A 13,134-nucleotide genomic window follows, 5' to 3' on the forward strand; every position below is an offset into this window, starting at 1 on the left:
GTTATCTTGAAAAAAAAAAATGGGGGGGTAAGGAGATGTGCGTACATGCTCTGTGCCCCAGTAGCATCCTGCACCAATGCAAAAGTTCTGGATGCTGTCGGTGGCCATGGCGGTGGAGGCGGGCGTCAGGTGTGACAAGGTAACGCCGGTGGCGCTGGCGGTGCCGGTGCCGGTGCCGGTGGCTGGCGGGGTAGTGGTGGTGGCATCGGAGAGGGATGTGAGGATGGTGGAGGCAGAGGTGGTGGGCAGGTGGTGTAGGTGGAGATGAAGGATGGCAAGGGTGGCCCCCATGGCTATGGTGTGCCTTGTTGCTACGTGGAGGTGAAGCATGGGGGTCACGAGAGTGGCGTGGCGGTGGCGATGGCACAGAACGTCGCGGCACGCCTGCCAACCATGCCAACGACAGGCATGCCGGCTGCAATATCAAGCTAATCGTCATGAGTAGCTTTGTACAGAGGGTCTTGATAGCCAGCGTCATCACAAACAATGTCGTCTCCGCATCACGTCAGAATCGTCTCCGCATCACGTCAGAATCGTCACCGATCATCTCATCGGTCGCCATCGCAACCTCGGCAGCGGCGAGCGATGACTCAGCTGACAGGTGGCGGCGGTATGTACAACAGCATCAAACGAGCACTCTCTCCGTGAGACTACCAGTGAAGCCATCGCCATCACAAGGTGACAACCCACACTCATGGGCCAGGTAACATGACATGTGCGCCTTGATGTCGTCATCGGCCAAAGCTTCCAACCGAATGTCCCCCGAAAAGTCACATGTACGGAGAGGGGGGGAGGGGAGTGGAGGAACACTCATGTGGCCAGCTGATGATGGGGGATATCGTGTGAAATCATGGATCATGGGGGGGCATCTTCGGTGGTACTCTGGTTGGTGATGGGTGGGTGGTGGGCGATGGCGGTCGCACTGGTGTAACTCTCTGCTTGTGCCGGTGGTGATGATGGTCTGGTGATCTCGCTTGGCGTTGGATCTGGGTGCAGTTTCTCCTCAAGAACTTCCAGGATCAGTTCCCGGACTCGATTTCTGAGCTCGAGGTTGGGTTCATGGGCGGCGACATGGCTGATCCCGAGTACGCCGAGGTGAAAAAGGGCAAGACTAACCACGTCGAGGTGGCGCACGGACTGCTCGATACGTCCAAGGCCTCGTTTGAGGACCTTGTCCGGTTCTGCCACTCAATCATCGATCCCACCACACACAACCAGCAGGGCATTGACCACGGGACCCAGTACGCCACTGTCATCTTTGTCTACACTCCGGAGCAGGCCGCGACCGTGACTACCGTCATCGCCGACGTCCAAGCCTTGATCGACGCCGGCACCATCACTGGCTACAGCACACCCAACGTAGCTACTCAAATCCGCCTCGCCCGCCCGTTCTACCCTGCCCACGAGGGCCACATGCGGTACTTTGAGAAGCACCCCGAAGACATGGGCGAGTGCTCGCATCGCATTTTCTTCAAGTGGTCCGACATCAACGTCGCCGCTTCTGGCTGACACGAGCCCATCGGTTCACACACACCACCTGTCACATACAAGTACATCATCTCCGTCTCCTGTCATAACACTCGCACTTGCTCTTTACCGGCGTTACTCGGCGAATCGTTTCGAGGACCACGACACGTGCACAACCCCCGCTCCGCCACCCGCACCTACCCAGTCTGCGCGTCATTCGACCTACCGCCACCGATGCCGCTTTCCTGACACTACCCACGCCGCCACAACCCCACATCTCTCGACCTATATCTCTCGACCTATTCATTATGTTCTGCAAGGGCATGGGCCGGGTCATGATGCCTGGCTTCCAGACCACATACAATCCGTCCAAGATGATCGAGGGCAACTCGTGCATTCTCTGGCTGTTCCAGGGCGCCGTTGTTGACACCCCAGGCAAGTACGCCCTCGCTTGCATCGGCTCGTTTTCTCTCGTCCTTGCCATGGTCTTCCTCCAGCTTGTTCGTGAGCGGGTCTCGCTTTGGGCCTCGCGCCGATCGTCGTCGTCGTCATCGTCGTCGTCGTCGCCGTCATCGCCGTCGCTCTGCTCGGGCGGCCTGCCCATGCTCGGCTTGGACCTCGCGGTTGCTGCTCTCTTTGCGCTTCAGATGGTTCTTGCCTACTGGATCATGCTGCTGGTCATGCTCTACGAGGCCTGGATCTTCACCTCGATCATCATCGGCTTCTTTGTCTCGCAGCTCCTCGCCATCCGCCTCCGCCGCCGCTGGCGCGAGCGCACCTGCGGCTGCCCGTCGTCGAGCGAGCAAGCCCCGCTTGTCGCTGGCTCCAAGATGGACACTGTCCATGCTGCCGCCGCCTCGTCGCCGTGCTGTGGTGGTGATGGCCACGGCGCGGCCATCTAAGCCTGCTCGACGTTATGCCTTTGCACGACCTCAACCCCGCGGAAGTGCTCCACCTCGTCACAATGCTCGACCTCAACCCCGTGCAAATGCTCCACCTCGTCACAATGCTCGACCTCAACCCCGTGCAAATGCTCCACCTCGTCACAATGCTCGACCTCAACCCCGTGCAAATGCTCCACCTCGTCACAATGCTCGACCTCAACCTCATCTTGATGCTCCAATACAACCTCTTGCGCACCCCCCCCCCCCCCCGCCTGTCCTTCCCTTCAATCACGAACGATCCCTCCACCCGCCACACTCCTCCCCTCCCCTTCCCCCTCCCCCCTCTCCCCCCACGCCACCCCATGCTCAGACTCATCAGGTCACAGGCAAGCGTCAGGCGGTTTGTGGCGAGCGTATCGGCTGTGGCCTTTCCCGGTCAAGGCGCTCAGTATGTGGGGATGGGTGCGTCGCTGGTGGCCAGGTCGGAGGCAGCAGCTCGGGTCCATGCCGAGGCTGACGAGGCGCTGCCCGGCTTGAGCAGTATCGTTCAGGATGGCCCGGCGTCACGGCTGAACGAGACCCGGTGGACGCAGCCTGCTATTCTTGCCCACTCGATCGCAGTATGGAAGTCTGTCCTTGCTGATGATGCCCTGCCGGAGCGCCCCGACTATGTCCTGGGCCACTCGCTGGGCGAGTTCTCGGCCCTGGTGGCAGCTGGCGCCCTACCCTTTGCCGACGCGCTCTCCATCGTCCATCGTCGCGGAGAGGCCATGCAGGACGCTGTTCCGCGCGGACAGGGCATGATGGCGGCGCTGATGCCCATGTCGCATGCGCGTGCACAGGATCTGCTGGATGCCTGGGCAGATGCCGAGTTTGAGGATCCGCACTCGGCGGCACGGGTGGTCTCCATTGCCAACGTCAACTCGCCATCACAGGTCGTCATCTCGGGCAAGGCCCAGGCTGTCCAGGATGTCATTGATCTGGCCAAGTCTTCGTTTGGCGTTCGCCGCGCCACAAAACTTCCGGTCTCCGCGCCCTTTCACTGCGAGCTGATGGCCCCGGCCGCCACCGCCGTCCGTGCCATGCTTGAGGCTCTGCCTGGCGGCCTCTGCGCTCCGGCCATGCCCATCGTCTCCAACATCGACGCCCACCCTCGAGCCGCCGGTGGCTCAGAGCTGGTCGACGCTCTTGTGGCGCAGACCACGTCGTCAGTCCTCTGGTATCCCTCGCTCGAGTGGCTCGTCGATCCGGCCGGTGGCAACGTCGACACCTTTGTCCTCATCGGCCCGGGCACCGCCACCCTTGCCTCGTTCTTGCGGCCGCTGATGGCCGCCCGAACCGCAGCCGGCGGGCCCGAGCTCCGCGTCCTCGAATTCGAGTAAGCTGCCCCACTACCATTTACGCCTCACCCGCGCTCTGCACCGACTCTACAAACGCCTGCAGATGCACCTTCATCTCGGCGTCCTCACACAGCTCAATGGCGGTCACGCCCGAGTTGTTCTTGAGCTCGACATCCGAGCCTGCAGCGACAAGCATCTCCGCCACCTCGACACACCCGCCCTGCGCCGCCGCATGCAGCGGCGTCCACCCGTACCGGAGGCACTGATAGTTGACTGACGAGCCGGCGTCGATGAGCAGCTTGGCCACGTCCGGGAACCCACCGTGCGCCGCAAAGTACAGCGGCGTCCACCCATCCGGCTCGTGGATTCCATGGATCGCTTCCGGATTCACATCCAGCGCCTGCTTTGTCTTGCCATAGTCGCCCAGCTTGGCCGCCGTGTGCACCTCGGTCCAGCCCGAGTCGAAGATCGCCGCCGCAGCATCAGGATACGCTGCGCTGTCCGCGTCCGTGCCAGCGCCCGCGCCAGCGCCAGCGCCTGGCCCAGCATCCTCCACAGACTCGACTGCCTTGCTCGCCGCCGTTGCTCTCCCAGCGCCGCTTGCGTCGTCGCTTCCCGCGGCCGGGGCCTCGGGCTCGAGAACCAGCTCCGGCATCTCTAGCGCGCGGTCGACGGCGTCGTCGACGCGCTGCCTGCGAAGGCCCAGAACAAACCAGAATGTGCCATCGGCGTCCTCGATCGCGTCATCACAGGCGGTGCAGAAGAGCGAGCCGTCGTCACGGGCCATGTACAGAAAGTGGTCCGTGGCGTCGGCATGGGCCCCGCGGCACTCAGCGCACACCACTTGGTAGCAGACGAGGCAAACCCAAGCTGCGTTTGGTGCATCCGCCGCCTCAGCCGCCTCAGCCGCAGCCACTCCAGCATCCACAGTCTCTTCTGCCTGCGGCAACGGAGCCTGAACGCCACAACCAGCACACGCCGCCGTCATCCACTCTTCGTCGAGCGGCGAGGTGTGCTGGTAGTCGTGCTTGCACGCCTTGGGTGTGTACTTGCTCTGGCACACCATGCACACCTTGGCCTGCGCCACGTTGAGGTACGTGCACTTGTCACATGCCCACTACGGAGAAGGAAGGGGGGGAGGGAGGGAGGGAGGGAGTGAGTCATGGACGGGTACGGCTATAGTCGTGCATCTTGCCTGGGCTGGTCGGACCTGTTCTTCTGGCGCTCGGGTCGCCGAGACTGCTGGAACACGTACCTCTGTAACAGCCGTACAAACAATTGAACAAAGGAGAGAATGGAATGAATAGGTAGGTGAGGGTGAGTACTTGATCGTAGTTGTGTTTGTATCTACTATGTCTCCCCTGTGTCTCCTCATTCGCCTTCCATGTAAACACCCACCAAGCCCTGTTTCTCCACCGCCCCACCCCCCCCCCCTCTCCCTCTCCCTCCGCCACAGTTGAAAGAATGGAACTTTTTTGGGTTCCAATCGTACCTGATGGCATGTTGGTCACCGCAAAGAGTCAGGTGCCAATGCCTTTTGCGCCCGTTGCCGATCCTGCCTCTGTACACTCTTGACCATCGCTCACTTTCCGATGGCATGGGCATGTGCGCACTTTACTCGTCATCTTCTGTGCGATGAGGCACGTTAGTCGGCCGGTCGGTCTGCGGCTCGGCTGCCGTCGCCTCGTCGAGCGACATTGAAATGCAGTCGGCGCGAACAATGTTGGCGTGAGAGCGACGCCGAGACGACGACCGCCGCCGCTTCTTCAAGCTGCCTGCAGCTTGCGGCTGGGAGCTGTTGAGCCCAGCGTCGCGGACAAACGCCAGATTCGGTTGCGTCTGCGTCAGCGACGTCGAGACTGAGCGCCTCTTCTCCATACGCGTCGCGCTCGACCGTGCCGCGGCACCGCTCGCCGCTCCCATCACCTCGGGATCCGAGCCTTGCGTCGCCAGCAAAGGCCGCTTCTTGTCCATACGCGTCGCGCTCGCACTACGGCCCGGCTCTTCTCCACGCGGCCGCGCTCCGCTCGAACGACGCCGGCTGGTCTTCGTCCGCGCCCGGCTGCTTTTGGAATCTGACCGCACCCGAGAACCTGGCTGGCTCTTGAGCTTCGTCGTCTCACCGTCGCCAGGCGCCGCCGGGGAGCTGGACGGCCCCGCGCTCACCGAGCTGGACTCGCCATCGAGCTTCTGCATTGGCTGGACCTTGTTCGACGGCCGCGCCAAAAGCTTCTCTTTCATCGTCCGCTGGTCCTTGACAATAGCCCGGCGGGTGATGCGCTCGATGAGTCCGTCCAGCACCTCGACGTCGTCGGCGGGCGCCGTCTCTCGGTAGACTGAGACCGTTTTCTGCACCTCATCCACAAACACGTCGACCTTGTGCTGCTTGCGGAGCGCACGTGTCTTAAAGTACATACCCTCCAGCACGTTGGCCAGCTCGGTGCACTCGTCCTCGTCACCGTCGTTTTTCACCCATGACATGAGCTCAAAGTACGCTTCCTCGGTGAGCACAAACTCGGCCCGCTGCGACAGCTCCGGATGCTCCGCTGCCGCCTCACGATACCGTCGCGAGTAGTAGTACAGCCGGACCTCCATTCCGACAGTCACCAGAATGAGGGCAGCAGAGAGCGCAATCGCTGTCACGCCAATGACAGCAAGCGTCGTCGACGACGCCGAGTCCATCTGGTCCGAGTGCACAAGGCCGACAAAGAGCAGAAAGTACTCGACACAGAGCACAACAAACTCGAGCCGGTTCTCGCGCCGGTTGCGGAACGGCCGCGCGTACACGTGCGTAAGCACAGACGCAAAGACAATAAACATACCCGTAAGTCCCTGGAGCGTCGGCAGCTGCGGGAAGAACAGCGTCGCCGCAATGAGCGCAACCTTGCGCCCAATCACAACAAGCTCCCATCCGTACCACACCAACGCGTACCGCGAGGTAAGGAACCCGAACCGCGCAAGATATCGCTCATACAGCGTCTCCTCTTCCGAGAGGAACGCCGGCCGGAAGACCTTGACCAGAATAACCGCAAACAGCGCATACAGCCCCGCCACAAACACAAAGCCCGCGACCAACGCGTACGGGAAAACCTCCCACCATGCACTCGAGTAGCACTGCATCGACGGATACGCAATGAGCGTGTACGTCCCGTCCGTCTGCTTCTTGCACGCAAACAGCTCCAGTGCTTTCGACGCCATCGTCGCGTAGTAGAAAGAGAGGAACATCAGGTACGCGTGCAGCATCTGGTTCGCCATCGACCAAATTTCCGAGCGAGATAGCACCTTGCACGCCGCGCAAGAGGCCGCTACTACCGCCTTGGATTCCCGCGGCGCTTCACCGGCTGCACTACCGCTTCGCTGGAGAAGCTCCACCCCATCCGAGCCCTCCTCTTGCTCTTCATCCATTTCGACCTTGCCCTTACCCGTGTCTAAACCCGAAGAGTACCGGGATGCACGCGAGCTCGCTGCACCCGCAGCCTCAACTGGTGCCTCCTTGCAGCACGAGAGCAACGACGACCACATGCACCGCACCAGAACGTAACACCCGTACACAAAGCCGACCACCAGCGGCACTGACATCGAAATGAGCCACTTGGTCTTGTACGAGACCGAGACGGCGCACTCGGGCGATGCCGCGTCCAGACTGAGATTGAAGATGGAGAACCACTTGATGATCGTCACAATCGCACCCGGCCAGTTGAGCTCGTAAGCCGAGAACAGCGCAACCGTTTGAAAGTAGTTGACTGCAATCGATATCGAGGTGAACGACGACTTGCCCGTCGACTTGCCGGCCACCTTGTAAAACAGAATGATGACAATCAGCAGGGCGACGCCACCAATGATCATCGGCGCCATCGTGTTGTCCGGGCACTTTTCGCACTCGTCCTCCAGCGGGTAGTACCCTTCTGTACACCGGCTGCAAGCCCTCCCAGTGTAGCCAGTCGCGCACGCTGATGCTGCCCCGCCTGGACATGCACTCTTTGGCGTGCACTCGAGCACGAGCCCAGCGTTCTCCGGGTCGCGCCAGTACCCAGCGTTCGGCACAGGGACCTCGTTGTTGAGAAACTCGCAGGTCGCAATCCCGCCTTGCGGGCACTCATTGCATGGTCCGTCTGCCAGGTTGCCCCAGAACCCGTCGTTGCACTTGCACTTGTCCGCCGAGTCGCCGCCGCTCGTTCCGATCTTCGAGTTGGCCGGGCACTTGCTGCAACCGGTCGAGCCCTCCTCGGTCGCGTACGCATCGATCGCGCACGCTGTACACTCTACCGCAGACGGTGCGAACTCGTCGGTTGCATTAGGCCAATAGTGACCCGGAGGACATGGCTTGCACTGCCGTGCCAGCCCGTCATCCACCGCCAAGTACTGGCCGCCGGAGCATGACGCGCACGTTGTCGATCCGACGCTCGGAGTGTACTGGGTGTCGGGACAGAGCTTGCATGTCGCCTCGCCGTATGTATCCGTGTACACCCCAAGACCGCACGGTATGCACGGAACGCTGATCTGCGTCCCAGCTGTTCCCGGCGGGCATCCGAGCTTGGTAAAGCTAACGCCTGTTGAAAGCGACTGAAGCCCTGTGCCGCCCACAAGCAGGCGGACCATCGCCTGCCCTACCGCGGCCTTGGGCAAGTTACACAACACCCGGTTTGGCGCCACAAACGTGGCCGGATCGCCTCGCAGGTCGCCGTACGCACACACAAGGTCGTTAAACTCCAGTCCGGGACCATGTCCCTCAAGCACCAGCGAGTTCTTGACGTTGAACGTGCCCGACATCGCGCTGCTCGCTTCAACCGCCATGGCAGCACCGATGTCGAACCGCCGGAGCACACCCGAGACCCGTGCAGGCGTGTCAAAATCGCTCGCCTGCTGCCCGCCAAAGTAGTAAGCGTCGCCGTGCGCCGCTACAGAGGCTTCCTCGATAGCAGCCACTGCACTACCCGTCCCGGTGTTCGGCACATGGGCCACAGCCCGCACGCTCCAGTCATGGAGCGAGAGTTGCAGGACCGAGTTGACGACCTGGTCCTCAAACGCCTCACCGCCAAACATCAGTACCGTCCCGTCGCTGCGGGCATTGCTCACGCTACCCAGAAACCAGAGCGGCAGCTCGCGGTTCTTGCCGTTCTCCTCCGGCGTTGCCTCGACCCACGTCCCGTCACTGGGATTGTAGAGAAAGACCATGCCGTAGATGCCAAAAAACGTGGGCGAAGTGATTAGACCAGGTCCCACCACGCCAATGAGCTCACCATTCCCACGCCCAGTCGCAACAGCCACCGCCTCCGGTACGATAAATGGTCGCAAGCCAAACGGAAAGTTGACTGGTGGCGCAGGCACAACACTCCACGTCATGCTACCCACGTCCAGCGAGAAGATCTGCGTCGGAAGCATGATGAGGTCATCAGACCCCAACAAGCGCAGGTCGGAAAGGCCAGACACAACGTACATCTTACTTCCGTCCGGAGTGCAGACAGCCCCGGTGCCAAACAGCGCCGGCGGAGGCGTGCCAAACGTGGTTTGCCGCGTCCACACCCCAGTGTTCAGCTCGAGCGTCCACAGCTCATCGCTCGCGGCAACCAGCCCGTTGTCGATAGTGATGCCGCCGAACATGTACACCGTCGAGTCGATGATACACGAGCCACCTAGCAACCACAGCGTCGTCGGGTCGCGCCCGGTTGTTGCCAGCAGTGCCCAGCTCTGGCTCGCGAGGTCAAACTCGTAGACTTGCGAGAGCTTGGTGCTGGTGTCAGAGTCGACCGCGACGAGCCGGCCAATGTCAAAAGGATCGACGCGCTTCGGCACGCCGCCAAAAAGGACTACCGAGCCCCGGGCCGGGACGTGTCGCAGCGTTGCGCCCACCGCGCGAGTGGCTCGATTGCTGTACCGGTCCACTCTGGATCAGGTGACGGTGCCGCGGCCACGACCGCAGCGTTGTGTGAGAGCTGAAAGACCATGGCGGGTGCGTCGTCGCCGGTCACCGCGCTTGCCGAGGACACCACCGCGCCGCCGAGCTCGAGCACGTTGCCATCTGGGAATCGAATGAGCACCGCCCCGGCCCGCCAACGCATCGCCGCCGGCCGCTCCGGGAGGTAGCTGAATGACATGTCGTGCGGCGAGAAGATGACGTCAAGTCCATAAGAGGTCCTCGACGTGTGGGCGCCGGCAGCGCTCATGTGCGACGACCGGTACATCACATTGAGGTATTGGCCAACGCCAATGCCGCCGGCAAATAAGACTCGCCCGTCTTTCAGCGCCACACCAGCCGTGTGCAGCTTGTGCATTTGTGGCGCCGACGTCTCGATGGGCATCCGCGACGTCGTTTCGACCAAGCCTGTCGTAAGCGATCGTGAGAACGCGACAACACACGTCATGCCGCGGGTCGTGCTGACCGAAATGCTTGCCACCTCACCCAGGAAGTAGCCGCCGTCGAAAACAAGGCTCGCCGTGGGGGCCGAGTACACCACTGAACCTCCAAGCGTCGGAGGGCAGGTTCCAGAGCCAAACGAGAGGCGCTGCCACACAGGAGGGCTAGCCGTGAGATTGAAAAAGTAGACATCGGCCACAGCGTCAAACAGGTTCGTGGGCAACGGGTCAGCGATGGAGAGCACATGCGACCACGCCGCCGCGACAAGGATGCCCTTGGAGCGCAGGACCGGGTCGGAGGCCCGAACGGCGGCAGTGCCGGGGTAGATCCCGCCAAAGCGCTCGTCAGAGAGCCAGTCGAGCGGCAGGCCTGACGAGGCACACAATGCCGGAAGAGTCGAAACAAACTTGGGAGTGGCCGACCGAGACCGCAGCGTGAAGTGCGGGTCGTAGCAGTTGGGGAAGATCTGGGTCCAGGTCATGCTCACCAGATTGAGCGACCACATGTCGGTCCGGTGACGGATGTACTCGCCGAAAATGTTTTCGTTCGGCACCACGCCACCGATGACTACCAGCTGGTTGTCGTCGGGAAAGCAGACGAGTGACGCGTGTGCCCGGCAGCCAGGCCCCGTCGTCTCGCCGTCGCCCATCACACTGGTCAGGTCCGACCAAGCCTGGGTGGCAAGGTTGTACGAGTAAAACTCGCAGAGCGCAAACGAGGTGTTGAACTTGTTCGAGTCAAAGTACGTAGCGGCAAAAGCGCGCGGAATCGGTCCGTAAAAGTAGGCAACCGAGCCGCAAGTTTCTGAGTACTCGCCGGCATCAAGCCACTCGCCGAGGCCCGAGCGCTGCTGCGCAAAGTTGGTCACAAACGGCGGCGGCGGCGGCAGCGTCGGCGGAGGAGGAGTTGAGGGCAAGCCCGCCAAATACGTCGCCATTGTTTGGTGGACATACGGCGCAGGGCACGAGCCGTACCTCGAATCGCCCTTGGCTTCAGCCACCTCGGGTTGGGTCACTAACCGAGAAGCCAGCACTCCGGCGAAGCCACCCTGAGCCGGGCACGAGTTCGAATGCGCGACGTTGAAGCCCGTGGCAGCATCGACGGCGCCAAGCAAACAAGCTCCCCGCGAAAGGCACCAGGTACACGCCGGATCTGCGACGCACCCTGTGCATGTTCCGTGCCGGCCGCAGACGGCCAGCTTGCAGTGCGGGCCGGTTCGATCCTGGTTAAAGTAGCCCGAGGATGGATCACCTTCGGTCCAGCACGAGCAGGTTCCGGTTGATCCGAAAATGTCGCAGTAGCCGTGGCCGTCACAGTTGCTGTCGCAGTACAGATCCCAACCGACTTGGATGCTTCCGGTAAACGTGGCGTCGGTCGGCGAGCCGGGTGCTGGAATTACCGCGAGGTAGTAAATGCCTTTGGTGAGCCGGGTGGTACTGTTGAAACTGTCGGTCACGCCCGAGACAACCACCATGGCGTCCGGTTGGACCACGCCCGAATTGGAAAAGACTGGCGGCCCGCCGTGGCGGAGCACCACATCGTATGGGTGCGACGCCGAGATTTCGACGTCAAAGGCCTTGGCTCCTGCCGGAACAGTAAAGGCAAAGAGCGCCACCGCAAACGACGACGATCCGTTGGTCGCGTGCGCAAGCTGGATCGGGTACCGCCGGCCAGAAAGAAGGCCGTGCTGTTTGCTCGGCACAACAAGGTTTGATCCCGAAGCAGGCAGCGATGGAAAGTCCGGAAAGCCGATGTACACCAGCCCATCGCCAGTCTTGTAAGGCGCAATGGCGTCAGCGACAGGCGTGCTCGTCACAAGTAGGGTAAAGTCGGCCAAACTCGTTCGATGAAGACCCACAAAGTAGACACCCGGAACAGGAGCAAAGAGCGTGAGAACGCTCGGCCCACTCGTCGGGTGATGTTGCACATACAGGCCGTCTTGCGCCCCGGTCATCGTTGAGCCGGAGAAGACTGAAGGTGGGACAGCAAGCGCGTCGCGCCGGACCCAGACGTCGACCCCAAACGTCGCGCTCGAGACGCCGGAAATATCAACGTCGACGCGGGCATGAGCGCCAGTGACCACAAAGTAAGCATAGGTCATCGATCCGACTGGCGGTGAGAGCGATCCGACACCAGCATAGGTCCGTGATTCGGATGGGTCCGTGAACGCCGTCGACGGCGCGATGGTGGCAGAGGCCCCAAACACAAGTCGGGTCATTCCCTCGCTGCAGCCATCCGAAGACCCAATCTTGTCAAAGCTGAGGCCAGCGTCGGTGTACGGGCTGTAGGTCTGTGAGGTGCCATCAAACTGGCAGGACGCCAAGTCGGCAGTGACGGCAAACTGCACGGCCTTCTCACCGCCTGGCGGGTGAAAGCCGTAGCTCGACGGATCAAAGCCAGGACACGAGTACGGACCCGAGCCGCCTGTAACGTAGTTGTCGACAATGGTGATCATGCCAAACAGCCGGCCCGCGCGCGGAGCAGGGATGACGATGGTCTCAGACCAGCCACTGGTGGTGTTGGAGTGACTAAAGCCCGAGTTGTCAAACGTCGCCGGCTCATCCCACGCAAAGTGGGCGGTCCATCCAACCGGCTCCAGCCCTGGTGGAACCGGGGGACCACCGCCGTTCTCCTGAATGACCTCGATGCGCATGACCTCTGTCAAGTACGGGACTTCGAGTGAGAACGAGACGATTGAGTCGCTGCAGTCGAGGTAGAACTCGGTCGAGCTGCTCGGGCCGGGACCATCGCTCACATCGGAGGCCATGATAGGATTACGCGAAGGAATAGGCTGCGAGTAGAGAGGGGAGATGCTTGAAAAGGCATCAGCTACAAAGATAGAGTCCTTGAACAGCTCGGGGCCGTTTGGTGGCGAGTCGGCGGCAACGCCGCCGTCGGCAACAAGACCGCCAACGAAGACCACCGCCACAATGGCGACTGTCAGCCACCAGAGTGCGAGCATGAGGGGAGTAGTTGTGGGAAATAAGGAAGAAAATGCGTTGATGGTGGTGGGGGGGAGGGGAGGGAGGGGCGAGGAGATTGTGGTGTAGAGATGTTGAGCAGGGGTGGCCTTGTGGAAGGAAGGAAG

The 13,134-nt window shown here is 61.6% G+C and overlaps 5 protein-coding genes across 5 annotated transcripts in view; 3 read left to right on the plus strand and 2 right to left on the minus strand.

Annotated features, from left to right (window-relative positions):
• Window positions 1–756, minus strand: part of AMSG_04713 (peptide methionine sulfoxide reductase) — a 1,702-nt gene extending 946 nt beyond the window's left edge. Inside the window, exon 1 of the mRNA XM_013902931.1 lies at window positions 46–756. Within this exon, the coding sequence (XP_013758385.1) occupies window positions 46–330 (285 nt within the window). The 5' untranslated portion in view covers window positions 331–756. The remainder of the gene's footprint in view (window positions 1–45) is intronic.
• On the plus strand, window positions 756–1,509 carry AMSG_04714 (peptide methionine sulfoxide reductase msrA; the record flags this gene model as incomplete). Its single annotated transcript, XM_013902932.1, has 2 exons — window positions 756–776; window positions 997–1,509. The coding sequence occupies 2 exons, from the start codon at window positions 756–758 to the stop codon at window positions 1,507–1,509; spliced, it is 534 nt and encodes a 177-aa protein (XP_013758386.1).
• A 266-nt stretch (window positions 1,510–1,775) lies between these two features.
• Window positions 1,776–2,369, plus strand: AMSG_11814 (uncharacterized protein; the record flags this gene model as incomplete). The annotated part of the gene is made up of 1 exon (XM_013902996.1): window positions 1,776–2,369. The coding sequence occupies one exon, from the start codon at window positions 1,776–1,778 to the stop codon at window positions 2,367–2,369; it is 594 nt and encodes a 197-aa protein (XP_013758450.1).
• A 62-nt stretch (window positions 2,370–2,431) lies between these two features.
• AMSG_11815 (uncharacterized protein) lies at window positions 2,432–3,733 on the plus strand (the record flags this gene model as incomplete). The annotated part of the gene is made up of 2 exons (XM_013902997.1): window positions 2,432–2,551; window positions 2,738–3,733. 2 exons carry the CDS (start codon window positions 2,432–2,434, stop codon window positions 3,731–3,733), a joined length of 1,116 nt encoding a protein of 371 aa, XP_013758451.1.
• Window positions 3,734–3,749: 16 nt separating this feature from the next.
• Window positions 3,750–13,008, minus strand: AMSG_04716 (osteoclast stimulating factor 1; the record flags this gene model as incomplete). Its single annotated transcript, XM_013902933.1, has 3 exons — window positions 3,750–4,793; window positions 5,336–9,560; window positions 9,590–13,008. 3 exons carry the CDS (start codon window positions 13,006–13,008, stop codon window positions 3,750–3,752), a joined length of 8,688 nt encoding a protein of 2,895 aa, XP_013758387.1.
• Window positions 13,009–13,134: the final 126 nt, after the last annotated feature.

The sequence above is a fragment of the Thecamonas trahens genome (genome assembly GCF_000142905.1).
Source record: "Thecamonas trahens ATCC 50062 unplaced genomic scaffold supercont1.20, whole genome shotgun sequence".
Taxonomy (NCBI): Eukaryota; order Apusomonadida; family Apusomonadidae; genus Thecamonas; species Thecamonas trahens.